This window comes from Falco naumanni, chromosome 4 (assembly GCF_017639655.2).
Source record: "Falco naumanni isolate bFalNau1 chromosome 4, bFalNau1.pat, whole genome shotgun sequence".
NCBI classification, from domain to species: domain Eukaryota; kingdom Metazoa; phylum Chordata; class Aves; order Falconiformes; family Falconidae; genus Falco; species Falco naumanni.
In genome coordinates, this window is record NC_054057.1 from 1880715 (window position 1) to 1902857 (window position 22143).

General features: G+C 40.9%; 1 protein-coding gene across 1 annotated transcript in view; it reads left to right on the forward strand.

The window, feature by feature from the left end:
• The window catches only part of CPNE4 (copine 4), a 244413-nt gene that overhangs the window by 217290 nt on the left and 4980 nt on the right, over nucleotides 1–22143 (forward strand). Inside the window, exons 12-15 of the mRNA XM_040592437.1 lie at nucleotides 5842–5896; nucleotides 15658–15709; nucleotides 17601–17734; nucleotides 19930–20166. Of these exons, the coding sequence (XP_040448371.1) occupies nucleotides 5842–5896; nucleotides 15658–15709; nucleotides 17601–17734; nucleotides 19930–20166 (478 nt within the window). The remainder of the gene's footprint in view (nucleotides 1–5841; nucleotides 5897–15657; nucleotides 15710–17600; nucleotides 17735–19929; nucleotides 20167–22143) is intronic.

Genomic DNA, 22143 nt, shown 5'->3' on the forward strand with positions numbered 1-22143 from the left:
GGAGTTGCTGCTAATCTGTAAGATGTTATGATTCAGAATTTGTTGGCATCAAGCCCTTCTCAGATAAGTACTAAATAATACACTCAGGAACATGATTCATTCATATGGTTTAGAAAAGAAACGCTTAATTCAGTTCATTTTCCTCCAGTTTGCTCCCTGAACATGAAAGATTACAATTTTCATTGAGTTTAGAGATGATTCTATTTTGTTTGTGGCATTTGCTGTTTTCTCCTTTTTCTTTTCCTTTACCCTTTCCTCTCTCTTCTCTCCCTCTTCCTCTTCCCATGCCCCTTTCCCTTTCCTTCTCCCCCTCCTCACATTCACACTTCTGTCCGTGATACGTGTAACTGACACTCCTTTTATGTTTGGGCAATTTGAAATTTTTTTCTAACAGAGAAAAAAAATCTGATTTCATCATGGGGAAAGTGTGTAGAGCACAGCAGATCCATAGTTTATTCTTTTAAGATTGGAACTGAAAATGAAAGGCACAGTAATTGTTTTTGCTGCATCCAGCTTAGTACTTTAAAAATACCTCTCTGATAATTCTGATCTGACCCAAAACCAAAATTACAAGTGACACCTTAATATCCAGGGATTCTATCATGTATATTCCTTACAAGAATTTCAAAGAGCTGTGAATTTAAGATTCTTGGTCACCTGAAACTGAAGATGAGGTTTTAGTGTTTCTCTCTTCCTACCCTATGTTTCTTTCTTTTCCCCCCATTCACTTCATATTTAGTACTGCTGATGCTACTATGTTGCTCTAGCATAAAGTGAGCATGTTTTCAGACTGAAGCTTTTCAAGGTCAGTTCAGTAGCATCCATATAAATTGCTGCATTGACTTCAGGAGCTTAAAGGTAAGTACACCTATAATTACATACCAAGGAGCTTTCACAAGCACCAGTAAAATGAATCCCAAACAACCTGTGTAAGTGGCTAGATAGAAGTTCATCTTTCAGAAATAAATGGCATATAGAATGGCTTAGGCCTTTTTTACCCCTACATTTACTCCATGCAATTAAGAACTTAGCTTCCCCATTTAGATTTTAAAAAGGAACTGATTTTCATAGCACATGGCCCTGGCAGCTCTTGTTTTGCTTTCTGAGTACAGGTATTGCCACACTGGTAAGTAGCTATCTCTATCTCCAGCATTGTCTATGCCGGCAGCTTCAGAGGAAGTTGCAGAAGACTCTCTAATGCCTGACTAATTAATTTCACCCAGTGGAAGAATTTTATTGGAATTCTTCTTGTTACTAGAAATAGCAAATCCTTCTCAGGATAAAGCTGAGCTCCATGTTTTAATGGTACTAGATGTCAGAGGGCAGCAGCAGTTAATGAGTACTAGTAGTTAATGTTCTTAATTTTGTCTCCTTATCTTTGTTATAAATATATATCTTACCTTCCAGTGATACTAGGATTCCTAGTGAAACAGAAAAAGGTATTATCTGCATCACTTTTACTAATTGTCAAAACCTTACTACTTCTTCTATTCACCTCTTTTCCTGTCTGTGCAGCACAGCTTACTGACATGTCTCTCCTCTCTGCCCCTATTAATATACTGATTTGTCATTGCACTTCCTCTGTTTCCACTGAATAGCTTGAAGGATAGATGACTAAAACTGAGCAATGTTCCAAAGGGATAATATGGGATATTCTCAGAATTTATTTTCTGCTATGCATTATGTTATGGTTGAGGTTATTGAGGAACTTCTCTCTAACTGGCTATAGATCTGTTGGGAAGACTGCAGTCCTGGAGTCCTGACAGTTTCTTTCTGTGTGCACTAACTTACATTTACCAATATGAACATTGAACCTGAACCCTCTCCCTGATTCTACCTTTAGGGTGTAACCTAGATCTGCTCAGTCTTTGGTATCTTTCAGTAATATATGCCTGTTTGACTGAAAGAAGTACCAGAAGCCGTATACATCTGTGCTTGCATGACTACTCATGGCCCTTATATAACCAGGTATAAAAGTCAAAATCTAATGCTTTTGCTTTTTTGACCTTCCTGACAAGTACCTCAGCTTTTTGAAAATTATGCCAAGTTTTGATTTTCAGAGGAACCTGTATAAAACAAAGAACCGTATAGAATGTGAAGTAGACTTGACAGAGTAATTTTGTAAAGATTCTGTCAAGCCACAATCCTCTTTTTCTTGCTTGATTTTGTAAATTTGAGGTTTTATACAACCAGCTTGCTTTTCCTGTATTTCTCTCCTGTCCCTTTAGCAATCTGTCTCCAGCAGGACAGTGCGGGCAGTTTCCCTGCATATGCCAAGGACTCTCTGGCTCGGTTTAAACAGAACAAGTCAAAGATCCTGATGTGGCCCGAGGCCAAGGATATGACACTGTCCGTGTCCTTGTATCTCAGCTTCCTTCCTCCTAGCACAAACTGGTGATGCCCAATTGCCACTGGGAGCAGTCTCAAGCACAGCTCTCCCCAGCATTGTCCCTGGGAAGGCTCTGGAGGCTGCTGGTTGGCAGGAGCCAGCACTGTGCCAGGGAGAGTGCTAACAGACCATGTCTCTGGTCCTGTCCCAGGGCTTCAGTCAGGGTCCCAGGCCTATTTCCTGTGAAGCCCCAATGCCTGAGCAAGCAACACAAAGGAAAAGAAAACTGGTTCTGACTTTTCTTCTTTTGAGTGAGTTTAAATTAAAAAGGAAGAAAAGAAGTTACTAGAACAGATCCCTTTCCTGCTGTAATGCAAGGTTAGGAAACAGGGCTGGAGTCTGTGATGCGTGCAACTCACCCTTGAGGCAGGAGGAAACCTTTTCATTTTCTGACTGTAGTTTCAGTCCCTGGATGGCCTAACCCTTGACATAGCTTCCAGAAGCTGGGACGCTGCTCTTCTTTCTGCTGCAAGCTGCCATGATAGCCCTGGATCTGCTAGAGTAGCTCTGCCATGCCTCTGTACCACAAGGGACTGTCCTGAAAACAAGAGAGTCCTTGGCTTCCCTTCTGGGTCACTTTCTCCCAGGTGTCTCAGTCGCGCAGGGCAAGCAGAATGAGAGCAGCAGGTTCAGCTGGGGCAGTTTTTCTCAGATGACAAATGAGGGGTGGATGGGAAGACTAGAAAGGGTTACTTTGTAAAATATCACTAAGCCATTAAACTGCGTACTCACCAAAGAATGAGACCTTTATATTATCTAAACACCTTATTTTGTGTGATAGGAGGCAAAGTATTGCTTACAGTAAAATTTTATTTTATTCTGAAAGCTGTCAGTCACAAATTTTGAGATGGATATCAAGGAATAACATATCTTTTTTATGCAAGGAATGTCATGAGATATAATCAAAAGGTTCCCTTCTTACTTTAAAGATCAAGCTCCAGGAGCACATGAAATTCCTTGGTCCTAGCAACTTGAAGCCAAACATGAGAGGTATGTACCTAAACTCTGTAAAATGAAGGGCTTCCTAAGGAGAGCGTGGAGCTGTTCTGAGTGAACCAAGAGAGAGTACTAAGCACAGGAGTGCACCCCAGGGTACCCCTTCTCTCTAGAGTTTATGCATTTCCCTCTAGAAAGCAGCCATGTGGAATCCTGTCTTGAAGGGGTACCTGATCAGGCTTTACTCTTTCACAAGGCAATGGTAGCAGTAACTAGCACTTGCTCAAAAAGGACATATGGGAGATTCAGACATAAAGGCAAGTGTCTTGACTGTGGTGGTAAGGTATTCTATGTGCAGAATAACAGTGGGGGCTACGCCACTGGGTGACTGGGAATGTGGGAGTCTCCCCACCAGAAGGAGAATCCAGGCTGCTGGAGGTATCACTTAGTGCTGTCTCTGAATTGCTGCAGAGCAGAAGATGGAGCTGCAGATACAAGAGTGCCTACGCTTATTTACATTTGAGAAACATTGCAGTACAAATGCAGGCACTCTATGTGTTTAGGCATCTCCCAGGTTGGGTAATTGCTGCCAACATCAGCTTCTGGATTGCTATATTGAACTTGGAGACTTATGTTCTACCTAAGTAAAATTCTTTTTTAGTCTTTGTTTGCTCTTGCCCAAAATCAATTAACTTACAACTCCACAGGGTTTGATTTTCCAATCCAACCATGCTTAATCATTAATGTAAAACAAGATTTTCTTTCTCCCCTCAGATTCTTTTCTAATGGCTTCTTATTTCTTGCCCTCTAAGTGTGCACCTGAATTCTCTGCATCTACTTATAAGGATTTCCCTGCTTCCAGGAGTGTTTAATCAAAGAGAAGGCTATCAGCAGGTGGTTAGCATCAAGTATCAGCAGCTACTTCATTTCTGACATCTCTTGGAAAAAATGTTTCATTACCATGCAAATGATGTTAGTCTTCCTCTCCAACATCCATTGTCACACAGTGTACCATGTGGTACAGAGAATTGTGCTCCCAAGATCTATGTGGCAACTACATTTTGTAGCAGAACACCAATTGTGAGAGCTAAACCATTACACGACAATCATAAGTTCCCAATGAGCTGTTGGATGTGTCTGTATCTTGTTGTTAATTGGAGGGTGTGTGTGTGTGTGCTTATTTCTGCTTTCTTTTAAACCCTTCCGTTTTTCTTTAGCTTTTGTCAGAAATACCATGGTGTCTTCCACAGCCTGTGCCAGACAGAGTAACCCAGGAGCTTTAATGGGTGCTATTATCTTTTTGAGCATGTCTGGGAAACAAATTATTGAGTTGATACTTGGAGTGGCAATGTCTTGAACTATACGAAGGAAACTGAAGCTTCTGGCCTCTTGTTGGAATTTTTGAAAGTGCCAATAATGGTAGTAGGAACTCAGCTTTTCCAAGGGCCCTGAAGCCCAGTAAGCAGAATAGGATAAAGCTATGAGGGGTCTGATTCATCAAAGCACTAGAGTACAGTTCAGGGACTTCAGTGGGGCTTCAGGATGCGTTTAGAGTTAAGCATATGTTTGGGTGAATTGTTAACCTCGAGTGTGTGATCCAGTGCTTTGCTGACTCAGAGACGAGACATTCCTTACAGCTTGTTGTTTTCCACTTTGCCATCTGGGAAGAGGCAGCTTGACAGCATGTGGGCTGTGTGAGACATTATTGCATTTCTGGAAGGGTGTTAGCAGCCTTGAAGTTTCCAGGTTCTCTGAATCAGGAATTTTTGTCTCTACAGATCTAACTGGGGTAGAACAACCTCTCTGTAAGTGTTTGAAAGCTAACTGACCATACTACACATTTGCTAGGTTATCAGTCAACCTATGCCTAATTAAAATAATCTCATGTTTCAGTGGAACTACTGAACATGCAGGTGGAAAACTTTACAGAACCTGCAGGTTTGGGGGTGTGAAATTGCCCCTTTCAGGTATTTTTGGAAGTCTATTTTGCACCTGGACAACTGTAAGAACCCAGATTTGCAAACACTTTTAATTACAGAGTCATATCTTCACTATACCCGTTTTCTGAGCTGGGAGAGCACATCTGTATTTCTATGAAATAAATGTTGTTACAGGCTCTAAGACAACTCATGCTCATACTGCAGTCAGGTAGTGCAGAAGAGTGGGTGATACAGACCTGTTGCTGCAATTGTGGGAGAAATGCAAGATATCTTGATCCCTCAGTATTCTCCAAATGATTTTAACTTCCCAAAAATACTAGGGATTCCACTGAAAGATCTCCCGTATCACTCCCCCATCTGCTCAGCACATGCCCCTGCTTCTCTAATCCAAAACCCTTCCAGTCTGCCATGTAACACTCTTAATGTAGAAGCCATTTCTGTACTGTTGTACTGCTTTGCATTTCTGATGAATGCTTACAGAAGAATAAATGTTTATTGTAACAAAATACATTTCTCTGTGGGATCTCTTTTTTTTTTTCTTTTTTTTTTTTTTTTTTTGTTGTTGTTCTTTTTCAGTGACAAAATGTTCCCAGCCTTTGGATTCGGAGCAAGGATACCCCCAGAATACAAAGTAGGTGCATAAATTACTTTTTATAATTTCCTTGGTTTATGAGGGACAAAATAAGGGAGAAATTGTTCGGGGCAGGGCAGGGGCTAGGGCAAGCAGCTCCTACTGCTTCTTTTCTTTCATCTGGCATTCTCACCCAGTGATACCTCACTGAAACCAGAGATCAAGGCTAGACTTAAGCTGGTTGTGTTACACCCAAAATATGTCATGGTATTGGTGAAGCTTTGTTAACGGATGCTAGTCTAGTAAGAGGAGAACTGATTTGTTGAACAACACATGCCAAGCATATTTTGAAGCTTTGTGAGACCTGGTTTGATGGAACCATGTTTGGAAGATGTGGTTCAGTGAGTAACCTAGCATCCATGCTTTATGATGAAGAGACTTAACATCTGCCTGAAAACAAAGACTTGAGAAGAGTTTTGATCTGCAAATTTGTGGACATCATCAGTACCAGGAAGAGAAATATGAGAGCATGTATCCATGCCGGAAAGAAGTGGTATTTATAAACAAAATGAGAGTGATCCACGGTGATGGTGCAATTGTGAGTGTAAATATGCAGTCTGGGAGGGCTGGCGTGGAGACAGTGGAGTAAAAGAAGGAACATCCAACAGAGAAAGGCCTAAGAAGAAATAGGCAGAAGTTCAGATCTTGTGTTGCACATGTAGAGGTAATGTGGGCGGGAGAGTAGTTCTGTACAAATAAGTAACCAAAAACTAGCTGGGGATTCTGCAACTCAGATACTAGCTAGAAAAGAACAGCATTAGACTTCTGATTATGCAGACTTCATCCAGTATCCCCTTGTCCCCTGCTCTGAGTTGTGTCTCTTGGTTGTGGCTGGGGTAGGGAGGTAAATACCGGGCAGGTGAGAATTTCGGTGCAGAGAGGGATTGTGTGTCACTCAGCATTGTAAAGCATGAATCAGCAGATGAAAAAAAATGTACCAGTGTGTTCCTCATGACTTGTAGATTTGATACCTGCATAAGAATAACAGTATTGAGGTACAGCAAATTTGATAGGTCTTGCAAACAGGTGGCTAAGGTAAGTCAGCATATGTCTTAACAACATTGCCTTCTATGCTAAAAAGCACTGTTATAAAAAAGACCACTGTGGCTGACAAGGTGTTGGCAGTGCTCTGTTCCTGAAAAGTAACACCAGTGTTAATGCTTTCCAAAATCAGAGACATCTTCCAGAACTTTGATATAGATTTTAATGTGGTAAATGTGCACAGAATATCTGTGCCTGTTGTTTATCTAATCCAACTGCAGCAAGTGACAACCATCTATAAGGTTATATCCAACTATATAAGGGGGGAGTGTTTTAGGGAATAAATATAAGCAGCCTCTTACCACCAGATACATTAGTGAAATGCAGTATCTACTTATCAAACGTCCATCCCTTTGCCATGAATATGTGACTCCCCACCCATGGCTGTATAGCAGTGTTGACTGGGTGAGTTGGGCTATACATCACAACCAGATCGCTCTTTCAAGCCCAGTACTGGCCATCATTGCATGGGGGAAAACTTGCAATTCTTTCAGCTGCAGAGAGCCATCCTTATCTAAGGACTGCTTGAAGGAAGATGTTACTGTGCCAGCTGAAGTCTTTTCACTGTTTTGCTGGTGATGGCAGTAGAGTGAAATTAATAGCACGAGCTATTAACAGACTCCTTCTTTCTCAGCCAAAATAATCAGCTGATGGCATTGATGCCTCAGGTCACATGAGCATATTGGCAACATACCAGTTTTGTCAGACCCCAGCAACAGCCTCTTCACCTGATTATGAGAGCAAATCTCAGGTGTCAGCTGAAAAACATGTCTTGCCAGAAAGTGATTTCAGAGGGACTTTGTAACCAGATATTCCTACAGTCACCAATATGACTTGATTTTCTGCTTTGGCAGAACTGGTGTTTGGATAATTTCCTGACAACTACTCTTAAGAAAGTTGGAGACTTGCACTGAACGTAGTAGCCCATGCATGGATGAAGAGTCTTGCTGTATGTTACTAACATCTCAAAGTAAGAAAAGGGATGAATCGTGACCTTCAGATTTTGAGAACTTCAGGAAGAGTAAGGGTGGACTTAAGACGATGGAGCTACTTGCTTGTGGATAACATGTGTGAGAAACAAAACAAGTCCCAAAGTAACTGGATATGCAAGTGAGTGGCAGAAGAATGTCTGTTATCTCCACTATGGAAAATTGTGACAGAAAATGACAAAGACAAAATGACATGGCATCAGCTTACCAATGTAATAAAACTTTGAAGAAGAGAAGAACCATGCCGCAGGGGGACTAGCTCTTCTTGTGCCCCAGATGGGCACAAATAATTTGCTTGGTGTCTATCATGGACACATCCAAGTGGAACTGTATTAGGAATTAACAGTCATCCATTGTGTGCTATTGTGATACTCTATGCAGTCCATACATGTATTTGTCCTCTTAAAATAAACTGTATCAGCAGTTCCCAATTTGTGCTTGCCTTTGGCTGCACTTCTGAATTGAAAGATATGCCCTCTAAGAGAGTGAAGAGTCAGCCTCATCATGATGCCTTTATAAGTCAAGACCAATAAACCTGAAAATCCTTCAGTAATTTAGTCTACACTGGTATCGTAAAGTTAATTTAAAGGCAACATCAGTGTTTGATGTGGAACATAGCCAAGATGCATAAGAAACAGAGAAGAATCTGTTATAATTAGAAGTGAGAAAGACTAGAAAAAAGTATTCCCAACTTGTCTCCCATAACTTCTTATGTTTTTCTGTAAAAATATGGTAACACTACAGACACCACAGCAACACTGCAGATCTTGTGCTACACAAAAGTTCTTTTGATGTTATCAGTTAAAGGTATTACAAGTCATACATATCTTTTGCTTTATTACAGGACAGCAGTATCATAACTGTAATAATTCACATCTTCAAATTTAGTTTGAATCGTTACAAGAAATTCCAAGTTCTGACCCCATCATGTGGATAGATCCGCTTTTCATTTTAGAGTGTCTGCTTTCAAGCCTCCAGTCTTAATGAGATGATCTAACCTGCTCATAGCATGTTGGTCTCTGCACACCAGCAGCTGCTCTTTTATTTCTTCCAGTAGACAACAAATTGCTAGGGCTGTGGAAAAAAAATTATTCCCACTGCCAAGGGTTTCTAAGTAACCAACCATGAGACCCTTCAAACAACTTAACATAGCTTCCGTGAAAGTCTAAATGAAAGCTGACCAACATATGCATGACAGTAACACAGTGAGGGAGGGACAGAAGTAAGCGGCCTGATAAAAACAGTAGATAAAATGGATCGAGTGGATTCATGTCTAATTTATATCATGCTCAGTCACAAGCTATGGAAAAACGAGTCCTGTAACTCACTATTCAGCGTGAATCAATGCTAACCAATGTTAGCAGCTGAAAGCCACTGCTTTCAGGTTGTCCGTAAGCTCTTAATATTTTTTGCTAAGGTTTCCTTGGTGCCCTCAACCACAGGGGAGAAAGGTGTCCATTTCCAGCCTTGTCAGACCAGTGCCTTGGTTTCATGCTGTCTTGAGCTCCTGCCAGTAGCCTGGGATGGGTACTAGAGGGCAGTATCCACCTGTCCGTTTAGTGGGATGCTAGCCTTCTCACATCCTTTTACATGCTACAAGAAAAGCAATGTTTGCTATACCAACTATTATTCCCCATGGAAAAATACCCGCCTCCCCCATTTTACGTTAGCACTTCAGAACAATGTCAGTATCCACCTCTGCAGGCTCTTAATTAATCTCTTGAGGTTGAACCCCTTTAAATCATATTTTTAGATATGCTTTCTACAGAATTTCCATTTCCAGAGCACACCGCTATGTTACACTGACTTGGTTTTCCCTCATTTCAGCTCCAAATGAAACACTTAAGCTGTTAGCAGAAACCCAGCAGTTTCTCAGTGGTATATGGAACCTGTGGGAGTGAGGAAGGCGAGACTGCCATATATAACATTCTGCATCAGTTTAGAGATCTTTCATCTAATGTTTGGCAATATGACCCTTTTTCCCCAAGGCCTAACAAACGTGTCACCCTGCTCACTGATCTAAGTAAACCTCTGAGAGCAATGTTCCCCTCTTGAGTTTCTATCGCATGAAACTTGCAGAACATGCTGGTTATTCCACAGCAGTGTCTGCAGCCCATTACTTATTTTTTGCAATGAGAAATATCTGAGAAGTCTGATGTAAAGCAAAGAGGTGGCAGATACTATGGACTCAGACACTGCTGCAAAAGGTCACAGGGAAGAGGAGGAAAGAAAGCTGGACCACACACACTGATTTCTTAGCAGGCAGGACTCAAAGCAGCTGAAAAAACACACAGCAGCACAAAACTTACTGTTAAAATGGAAAGAAAGTTCGAATTTTGTCAGCCCCATGATGGTTGTATTGCCAATAATGAAGTGGTCTTTCCTAAAGAAGAATTGCAGGCTGGGACCTGAATAAGTACAAAACAACTTGTAGTTTGTTTTAAGAAGTCCTGGTTATTTCTGCATTTCTTAATGAAAGCTTCATCCACTGCTTATGCTGGGAAGAGCTGCTGGAGAGAACCTTACTGCAGTTAACAGAAACAGTACTGCATCTTCACAACCCTAGCCTGCACTGTCTGGTTTGCTGGACAGGTAAGGGACTTGAAAAGTGCTATGCTTTTTGTGATTCCTGCACTTTTCAGGAGCTGGAGGGAAAAAATACGTGCAAACCTGACAAAAAAAGAACCAATAGAAAGATGTGTAACATAGCAAGGGGAAAAGCAGAATTTGTCACCTTATCCACGCAACTTGGATTTACATGTGGAAACTGAGCAGCATGCTCAAACATCAAGTACAAAGGAAAATAAATGGCCAGGGTTTGCCAAGCAGAAATGTCTACAACATAGTCTTAGCCAGAGACACAAGTTGTCCAGCTCCCAAACTATTTGATTAATGAGCATTCTGAAAATAATAGCTTTTCAGCAATGTTTCTTTAAATTTGTTAGTGTCTTAAGGTTTTGCAAAATATGCAGGCATTCCATTTTTAATTTTCAGACTGGCAGTGGCTTAATAGTGTTCAATTATTCTCAGATAAGCGCTCAACATTATGCATCTCAGCCTTTATGCTTGTATGCAAGTATTGTTCATGGATTTTTGACAATCTCTATTTAAATTAGTAAGAAAGCATTCCTAAACATGCCTGAATTTGTCAGATTGTTTGTCAAGTAGTCCCAGTACCATCACCATAGAGATTTCAGGAAAGCTGGAGCTATTTAGGACAGGGAGGTTAAGTTAAATTAATTTAACAATCTAGAGAGGGAAAAAAAGTACTACTGATTCTCAGAATTCAGGCATCCACATTCAGCATTTGCAAAATGAATGAAAAATGTGGTTTCTGAGTCAAAACAGCTTTCTATTTAAAAAATGGAAGTTCAGTTAAAGGGGTTTAAAAAAGTGTGGAGGCCAAAATAGAATAACATATTTTGATGCAACTTAAATATAATGACTTTGCGTAGTCCAGAAGCTTTGCAGAAATTTGCTTTATGATTTTGTGGGGGTTTATTATTTGTCAGATTCCAAGGCAGGGTTTTTGTTTGTGTTCTGAGGTTTCTGTCTGAGTCCAGAAGACTTTTTTTGTTTTGTTTTTGAAATCTCAGAAATTCTCGTGAATTAGGAAATTCTCCTTTCAGACTTAATTAAAAACCTATTTAGCAAGGACCGTGCTAAGAGGGTGAATTTCATTACACCCCAATACAAGGGAAATAAGTTACCTGCTACATTAAATCAAGGTGACTTTTCTACTAAACTGGTGATAAGCATGTGGAAGTATGGTTATGATTCTTGCAAGAGCCTCATGGGTGCCATCACATTGATGGACAACTACCTTTCTGTATGTAGGTGCTTGTCACTGTGTATGTACAGGCAATGGAGGCATTGTACAGCAGTAAAACAAAAAATTACTATAATCTGCCTTAGCAAAAATATTTTGGATTGTTTATTTATTTGATATATCCTCAGAAATGCTGTCATCATAATCATGATATATGGTAGAGCTACTTATTTTGCTTGTTAAAAACGTTGAAGAAATTACCTGAGAAATAATATGTTCCTTGTGCAGGAAGTTCCTGAACAGCTGTGCTTTAATAATCCCACATCCATGATTTTATCTGCTAAATAATTATCTGGAGTCCTGCAGAGGCAAAAGATTAATATGTAGTCAAGTTCAAGTAAAAGCCCATCAGTAGAGGCTTTGAGTGGTGCTTTGTTGCCAGACTGATCACATGTAATCACCTCTGCACTCCAGAATTTCTCTTTCCTTTCCTTTTATTGAGCTTATGGACTGATGTTGAGAGAGAGGAGGAGGGCTGAGCAGAGGGCCAGCTACATATTCAAAACTTAATCCAGGGTCCCTGACACAGTCACAGTTCTGCGAGGACATTCCTTACCATGAGGCTGACTTCTACCACAGAGCACGATCTGCAGTTCTTTGCAAAGTTCTCTGTGCCAGGCACTAATGTAAAGCAGTCACTCTGTGTTTGTGTGACTTGCCATATTCCAGGATTTCCTGACTGTTAGATTGATCCATCTTACAAACCACCCTAGTAGATCATATAAATATGCTTGCTTCTGAACAGCCAAGTGTCTTCTTGTTTCCCCTGAGGATTTCCCAGACTTCAGCATCTTATATGTTCACAGTTTTGCCTCCTTTTCCTCATTACTTTATCAGTTCTGGGAGTGCATGAGGACTGCGCCATTCAATATCAGAAAGATGCCATTTAATACACCAGCTTTTGGTCCTCTGTCACCAGCATGGTTTGCATTTTGGTCACAAAAGCCCTTGCGTGTTTAATTAAAAAAAAAAAAAAAAAAAAAAAAAAGGAGGAAGGCTCATTACCTTGCACTGTTTTGAAAACAAAAGCATTGAATATTTGATCCAAACCACCTTCTGACATGAGTAGGCTTTACATGGAGTCTTAACAGGTAGCAGCCCAAGTTCAGTAAGGCCTTTAGTACATGTCATGTGTCTGAAGTCTCTGCTGGCTTGGACCCTCTTGAACTTTGGCCACCCCAGGGGAGACAGCACAGGGGTGGGTTGAAGCATAGCTGGTTTTACTTACCTGGGTGGAGAATGAGTTCTGAGCATCTGGAGGAACTCTGCTTGAAAAGTTGGCTTGCCTTAGGTGATGATTTCCTGTTTGTGAACCACCACTGAGCTGCTCAAAGAACTTCTCCCCTTCACATTATACTTACATCCTGTTTAAATTGTGATATATTGTTCAGATGGCATAGGAAACAACCTAATCTTTTGCACATTCACCGTGTTTCCTGTCCTATCTTCAGGATACATTTCAATACTCTTCTTGGTAAATGAGGATGACAATGTGTGAAGGCAGCTTGCTTTGGGAGGATAGCAGCTGTTGCTCAGATAGTAATATTTTTTGGATCATTGTACACACTTACTAGACTTGGGCTTTCCTTATTAGCCTCAACCATTGTCTACATTTTTTTCTTAAATAATAGACCGGGTGCCTTAGCTCTGAACCAGATAAATTGTTTGCATAGTGTGATTCTGAAAGAGGTATAGCAACAAAAGGATCCAGCCTATGCTTGCACGTGAGATTAAAATACTGTATTCATAGCTCTGGAAAAGAATTGTGATACTCCTTTAGCTATAATTTTGAATGCATTTGGAGAAAAGAAAATCACTGAAGGATCACAGTGTTGAAAGACTCAGCCTGCAATACATAAACATGCATCACTGTCCTTCTTGCTCTCGAGATGCAGTTAATACAAAATATAGGGAACCTAAAGGAAGGAGGGCTACTGAACAACAGAAAAATCATCAGTGAGTGAAAATTCATATAATTGTTCTTGACAGCTGCAATTACCTTTGGCCTGCAGCTGGTCATGAGACTGGCAGATACCAGCTGGGCCAAGTGTACAGAGACATAGCAGAGCGGCCAGACAGAAGGGCTCTGGAGCACTTCTGAGTTACTGAGTGTAACTGACAGCCCTGCTCTTCTGTGCCTGCTCAGTGAGGAACATAGGTAGGGACTTCATGGATTATCTTCCGTGACCAAGTAGGGTAGCCTGAATGGCCCACACAAAACCCTCCATAAAAGGCAACTGATGCTTGGTGTAGACATACCAAATTCCTGGCTGGGCTGAGGTGGCTACAGTTTCTTCAGTGAGTTTTTGCTTCGGTCCTTTACCATTGTGGTAGAAGTCCTGCTTTATTTAACCTCTTAATAAGCAATGGTGAGCATCACTGGGGTAAGCAAGGCCAGCATCTGATGGGGAAATTCAATTTATGAGAAACTCTCTTTGGCAGTCATGAGCCAACTTACACCACTTTGCTTTCACAGAAGTTTCTCTGTAATCACATTTGATCTATGGGCCTATTAGTCATAGACCAGTTTCTGTGTGCTGTCAAGTTGTCTAAACTAGCAAATAAAACAGTGACGTCCAACAAATAAATCTCTCTCTGCACATAATCCAGGTTCCATTGTAAGGGAGTTAACAGGTTGCTTTCCATATGACCAGGACCGTTGGTGCTTCTGAAGGCCCTACAGAGATTTATAAAGTCTCAAATGTGTGTAATTGGAGTTAGATATGTAAATGCCTTCATGAATTGGGGATGATATACCTGATGTCAACTTTAAATTACGCAAATCACCTCTTAACTCTTGGCCATATCCGCCTTTTCATACCAAATACATAGATGATATAGATATATAGATGTAGATGTAGATGTAGGTATAGATTGCATTGCAAGACAAAAGTTGGGCTTCATTCAAGACAATTTAAGACAAACAGGAGAATTAAGAAACTGAGCTTCAGAGCTGAGATTAAAAGGAATCAAGCCTTCTTATTGATCAAACAAAGGAGCAAAAAGGAATCTGGAGAAAATGCAGGCAAGAACAAAACTTAGAACCAGAAAAGAGCATCTGAAGAAAGTTTCAGTCCCAACAGATTTGTGCTGTGGATGCAGAACTCTAAGCAACAGACAGAGGAAGCCTGGAACCTGAGACTTACATTCTCTTGCATTATTTGTGCATACAGAAGCCTTGTATTATTTTCCTAAGCCTTGAAAGATACAATACATTGTTTTATTAGAAAATCAGCAATCTTTTTGTGTTCACAGTCATTTCTTGGAGGGGGGGGGGGGGGGGGGGGGGGGAGGGGCTGGGATATTCACTACATTTGAGGGAAAACAAGAGTCTTCAGGGTTTTTCTTATTAATTTCCCCCCAGCCTAATGTAACTACTTAACCAGCTTCAACCCCTTCAATTTCTTACATTATTATTTCACAGAGGGTCTGGGTGACTTCCTTGATCTCTTTGAAGAATATTTTTCCCCGGTATTCCTATGGCCTTCAAATGAGGAACTGGTCACAGATTTGAGTGCAGGATTCAGAAGGGGGCTGATTTTCTACTGTCAGTTCTGTATCACAACCTGCTTTCTCTCTCCTGCAGTTTGAGATGCTGAGTTAGGGAGAGCTGGCGTTTAAATCTCCTCAGCCATAGTTCCCTCTTCGGTGCCTGGCATTGATAGCCCAGTCCTGACACCATATTTATGTGATTTCTCAGGGACTTGGGTGGTTTTTCTTTGTGCTATTTTTTCTTGGGTTTGTTGTCGTTATTGACAAGTTTGATTCTAGTTTTATTACTTTGTTTCTGTGGGGAGATCTCTGGTTTCATGCAGAAAGAATGTAAATGCTGTTTAACTGCAGGTCCTCTTGGAATGTTTTTCTGACTACAGTCTTCTTCTCTTCTTTCCGTTTATCTGCAGGTCTCTCACGATTTTGCAATTAATTTCAATGAAGACAACCCAGAATGTGCAGGTAACACTCACATTAGGACAGACTGCCGTATTTTTGCTGTGTGCAAAATGTGCTTGCATTTTTCATTGTATCCCCTGTGTTATCCAAAGTGGTTTCTAAAGAAAGCAGCCAGGATTTTTGAAACCTGACAGACTCCAAGCCATTTGGCTTAGCTTTAGAAACCTGAGAAAGTGCCACACATTAATTTCCTGAAAAATATGTCCCTTTGAAAGTATACCATTTTGGACATTCAGCACTTGTACTTTCCCAAATCACTAGCAATTCCTGAAAACTAAAGCCTTGTCTTCTAGATTCATTCCAGATCTTCAGCTACATCAACAACATAGGTTGTGCAGTTAAGAAGGGCAGAGCATGCAAAAGCAGGCTGTGAACCTCTGTGATCAAAGATTCCCTCAGCTTGGAGCCAGTTCTTTGGCCAGACCTGTAGTGACAGTAGCCTGCTGCAAATCAGCCCAGTGACATCCAGCACCAAAGGGTCAGGGTAAAGCTGAGGACTACTGTGGTAGAAGGAAGCGTACTTCCATGACAGCAAATGCAGTAGGAGATTGTTGTAACACGGTGTAAGGTATTGGTGTGTTCTAGCAATAGTCACCAATCCTTGGTAGTCAGAGGCCAGATTCACATAGCAGATGTTGCTGTATGTCTTGTCTTTGTAAGTGAGAAATGTTAGCTTTGCAATATGTAACTCAGTCACTGGAATTACCAAGGGAAATGTTGTAACATTACATTTTAGCCAAGCGTAGCTTTAATTGGAGCGTGTTCTTTTGTCTGTGAGCACTGCAATAGAAAAATATGTAGCTATAAAGAGAGAAGACTACGTTCTCCACCATTTTTTCATAGGAGGTTCAGGTGTATTGATGTAAAGCAATTACAGCTCCCTGTGATTTGTTAGTAATCGGTCTGCACCCATATATCCTCTAAACATGGTTGAGTAAAATCTCCTGAGTGAGCTAGTCTCAGTGCAAACTGAAACTGGCTTAGGATCTTATTGAAGTAATTCCATTCTTCAGCATCCTTTACAAAGCTCTTCAGTCTATCACTTTCTTTCCAACTTTAGACCTCTAATCCTTTAGGTCTGGTAAGCGGGGAGCTCTGAATGTTGAGGCTAACATGCATCGCTTCAAAAAATCCTTCTTCTTGATGATTGAAAACACCAGTTTCCATTCTGTGATCTTTCAAGTGTGTCAGCAGAAGTCTGGCTACATATCCTGAAATAAAAAAGCCAAAAATAGCTAGCTCTCCATCAAAACTTCTTGACTAAAGCTGATTTTTTGTAGACTGCAAAGCATCCTGCTGTTTCTCCCAAGATTTCACGGTGGTTTGGTCATAGCTGAATTCAACCTGTGAGCAATTATGCAAATTCACCCTGAAAAATTATTTTCTTAGCACAGGGGAGTCAGGTATTTGAAAAGATGTTTGAATTCCTTGACAGCTCTAAGTTATAAGTACAAAGGGCAAATTTGCTGATAACTACCATGATAAACAGAAATAAATATGTATCTGAAGAGGAGAAGAGAGAAGTGTTGAAGTGTTTTTGATTGATGTCTACCCCAAGATTGATGAATCTTAGCTGGTGATCAGGAAGTGATCACTTCCACCTTGAACTGACAAGGATGGAAGCTATGGCATTGCAAGCTGATAGCTGGAAAGTAGACATTAAAAACTCCTGGAAAGGAGAAGCATGGTATAATGAATTATATATATTACAAACTAGATTCAAGGCAGCTAGAGACAACTTCTTGGAAATTATCTGAAGCAGTTAGTCCTTGCTAATCATGTTATATTTAAAATTTATTTAGTAAGAACCTGCCTGTTGTTTACATTTTAAACAAGCATGATATTGGTGATGTACTCCACATTTATTTTCCTTTTGTGTGGCTTTTTGTGCCAGGAATACAAGGTGTTGTGGAGGCTTATCAGAGCTGCCTTCCCAAGCTGCAGCTATATGGGCCTACAAACATTGCTCCCATCATCCAGAAAGTGGCAAAATCAGCATCAGAGGAGACCAACACCAAGGAGGCCTCGGTAAGGGCATAATGCTGTGTTTGGCTTTTTTCTTGTCTTGTGATGGATCTTTTGTAGGCCATCAATACAAGGCCTTTTCATGTATGTAAATCATGCCTTCACAGTTTTCACCAACTGCCTTCACAGAAGGCAGCTTGAGTCTGTTTCAGCTGGGGCAATAGCTTTGATAGTCACAACTTGAAATTCTGCCCTCACTGTTCTGTTTCCTGCTTTTAAAGCTACTGTAAGACATCCAATTCTTCACTGTGTAAACATAAATGGCGCCACTAAGGTTACAAAAATTTAGAGGCCAAGCCCAAAGAGTGTTGATCATACAAGTAGATGAGTTCAAATCATTCCCTACGCTGACTACCCAGTTTCAGGTCTCTTGCAGAGGATGTACTAAGACTCTTTTGTTCAGCTAGGGGATTTTTCTAACCATTCCTTTGAAAACTGTAGGGATTTTTAGTGTAGTTTTCAATTTGCTATTACTGACATGGAGTATCGCATGCATTTTAGAAATCAGGAGACAAGTCTGTTAGCCTGCATCTGATATAAAACCCACAACAGATTTCTTGGGCTAGAAGACTTAAGCCTAGATTGTGTTTTAAATGTACATCTTTGAAATGCATTAGGCTTGGTTTTCTCCTGCCTTCTAGACGAAAGGGAGAAAGGGAGATGAGAGAATATGTGAGTAAGTAGGCCTGAAACATTTATAGTGTTGTGGGAATAAAGGATGTAACAGAGAACTTGTATACTACAGCAAGAAAAATGCCTATGTATATGAACAGAAGAGAGCTGTACACCGATATGCATCTCATCACCAAGCCTAGAGCTTTCTCTAAGCTTTCTTCATGTGCTGAGCCTTTTTTTAAGTCCTAGTAAGGCAGCAGTTCCCAAATATTTCTGCTTATGAGTCAGCTTGTGATTATGACTCCACTGCCACCTCTAGGATCTTGATAGTATTTAGGGTCCCAGTCCTAAAATGGGGAATTGGTATGTTTGAATTTCCATATCCACCTAATCCTGAGGTGGCTCACTCTGTTCCCAGTGCTGCCTCTGAACTAGTATGTCATATTGAATAAGTTGCTTCATTCTTCTAAACTTAAGCTTCCCCTCTTTCTGTTTGAAAAATGAATTAATTTATATCATGAGTCTTCAATATAAGGTTTTCTCCCTGTATGTTTTGTTTTATTCATGGCAGGAAGTGATGAACAGAACACTTTGAGTTTATATGGCTGTGTATACACAAACTTTAATGATGTTTAGTGTGTTGGTATTGCTTGCGCAGAGTGACCAAATTCTATGACCTGTTCATTTTTCCTATTAATGCATGTTTGTTAAATGACTCCAGCTGCCTAACAATTCATAAAGCAACCTAGTGAGAGTTACCCTTCCCCATTACCAAGTGAAGATGTATCATAGCCCATGATTCCAGTTCAGTGGGCTTTGAAGTTTTGGGAAAGAAAAAAAAAAGTGCACAACATTTCTTGCTCTCCTTTTGAGAATGAGAAAACATCTCTTCAGGGCTGTCTATGAAGTGTTTGAAGATGGGTATATTCCTCCCTGCACATGCCCTTGCTCTCCTCAGGGACCCGGTTACTCCGCAGAATGCAGTAGGCCTGCCATGGTGTGGTGCTTCTCCCACAGGTGGCAGTGGGTCAGCCTCCAGTTTGCAGACAGCTGCACCCATCCTACTTACCTGTTAGAAAAGCTCCTCTGCAAAGTGCTGTCATAACCTCCCTGACAGCTCTGCTACAAGCTGGTAACACTTCGGTACCCTATTCCTCCATGCCTCCCACCGGATCCCAAAGGTTAAAAAAAAAGTAATCAGAAACTGTCAGCAGAAGTGATTGTGCAGGAGATGAAAATAGGGCTAGTGAGGATCTCAGGACTAATCCAGACTTCCCAGCCAAAGTCCTGACTCCCCTAGCCCTAGCAGCTAGAAACTCCCTTTTCCACACTGCATCCCTTGGCTCCCTCAAGCTCATGGAAATTACCTGAAATACAGCTAAACTCCAGAAGACGAGAAATTAATAGCTAAGGAAGTTTGGACGGGAGCTTGAGCCTCTTTTCTATTTAACCCTTGAGCCTCTTTTCTATTTAAAAAAGTCCATGAGTGATTTACCAGAAACACTTTTATACTGGAAAAAGGCAAGCAGCTTTGGAAGATTGACTAATGATGTAATTTTTCACTTCTTGTCCAACAACTTCAGCAATATTTCATCTTGCTGATCCTGACGGACGGCGTCATCACAGACATGGCTGACACCAGAGAGGCCATTGTCCATGCCTCTCACCTTCCCATGTCAGTCATCATCGTCGGGGTGGGGAACGCTGATTTTAGTGACATGCAGATGCTGGATGGTGATGATGGGATCCTGAGGTCTCCCAAGGGCGAGCCTGTGCTTCGAGACATTGTCCAGTTTGTGCCATTTAGGAACTTCAAACATGTAAGCTGACTTTTCCATCCATTCTGCAGAAGGGTAAATGTATATAACATATATTGAACAGTCCCTGGGGCTGGGCATAACTTTGGGTGGGCATGAAATGTTTAGTAAGTCTATGGCATTATTGTGTCAGAAATGGAGACTAAAAGGAATACAGAATGAAATGTGCTGCATTAGCGAGAGGGTAAGGGTGGGAAAGGAAGATGGGGCAGAATCCATATACTTCTTATGGTGCCAGTCTTTACTTCCACTTTCCCCCTGATTTTAGTGTGGCTGCTCTCCCTTACTTTTTTTTCCTGGTGTCTCTTTTCCATTCTCTTTGCACCTGTTATTAGGACCACTGCATTCTTCTTTCCATCCCTTCATTTCCACAGACAGCTGAAATGGCTGTGAATTTGTACTCACAGTGTTCCCCAGGAGGCTGTTTCCTTACTGAAATTTAAGTCCCTAAGTTCTCAAAGGCAGGACTATCCACCCACAGCATCCTGGTTGCCTCCAGGCCCTTTCCTCAAATACTATACAAGAACACAACCAGGAAAGTGGTGTTACTAAGAGATTCCCTGTGCCCTCATCCCACTGTTCCTGTCCAAGCCCAGTGTGGGGTAGGAGACACTCTGTAGGAGAGGAAGGGACAAACCCAACATTAAATTGCCAAATCTGAAATAACGCCTTGGCTGTGTACTTTTCTCCTCAGTCACCTGCCCTACACTGCAGCACCTGTTCCAAGGACTTTCTCAGCAGATGGGTAGAAACAGTGTTCACCCACCGAAGGAGCTTTCCCACACAAAGATGGGGTTTTCAGGGCCTTTTGCCTCCATATGGGGGCATGGAATGGTCATTTGGTGATGCTGCTGATCACATCCCTTTCCTTCTGTTTTTCCATCTTTCTCTCCCTTCCTGCCCCTCAGTCCTTCTGTTATATTTAAGTGGGTCTCCAGACAGGTTTTTTGCTCACCTTAGTGTCTAAGAAGGATATCCTTAGTATTTGATTTGAAAATGTCTTTATCCCACAGTGTCATTGAATCATTCTCCTCATGAGATTGCTTTTTCCAATCTGTTCCCGTACACTAGTGATCCTTAGATCTGGATATGTCACACAGAAGTTTTCAACTCTGGGTTGGTTTTGGTCTGCATATGGGTTCGTAGTGCTTACATTTATTTAGTTTTTCTAGGCTTCTTGTTACCACAGGAGATATTCATTTTCTGTTTGCTGCTTCCAAGATACTTTCATTTTATTGTCCTCTTCTCAAGAGTTGTTCTTTTCTCACTTAAAAATACAATTTTGCCATATTTGTCTTAGATCTAGACGCACTTACTTTCACAAACTTCACTGAGGAGTAAGAGAAACAAGCTTGTTCCTCTTTTCCCTCTACCTTTAGGTAAACAATAGATCCTCAAGGAGGGAAAACTCACCTTGCACTACTAGTTTGGTGACACCATGCCAAATGGCTGCAGCTTTGCCACTGAACTGTAGATACATACATTTCTATGCTGACAGTGTCACTCAGTCACCTATCAGCTGGAATGAAGTATGAGCATGACCTGCTCGTAGCTTGTGATTCTCCTTCATCAGATAATCACAAGTGCGTAGTGCTGTGCTGTAGTCTATCGTAAAAGTGTTGAGAGGGAAGTTATTTATGGGCTAGTGCTAGACCTACTTTTTTTGCAGAAACAAAAACATGTTTCTGCAAGGAACTGGCAAAGCCACCTGCATTTGTTATTTTTAGTTTCATTTTGTGATTTTATAACAAAGTTGAAATCTTCCTTGATTGAATAGATTAATGCTGGCAGTTGCAGTTCTGGGCACTGAATATATTGTGCCTCTGGTGTTAACTTGTGAGTGAATCTATGTGTGATTTTAATTGCTAGCATTGGTCAAATGACAAGCATATATTATTTTTAGCTGGTTTAGTTTAACTTCTTCAGTACTGGGAGAGGATAGAAATCTTAAAAATGTATTGCTCTTGTTAAATAGTGATA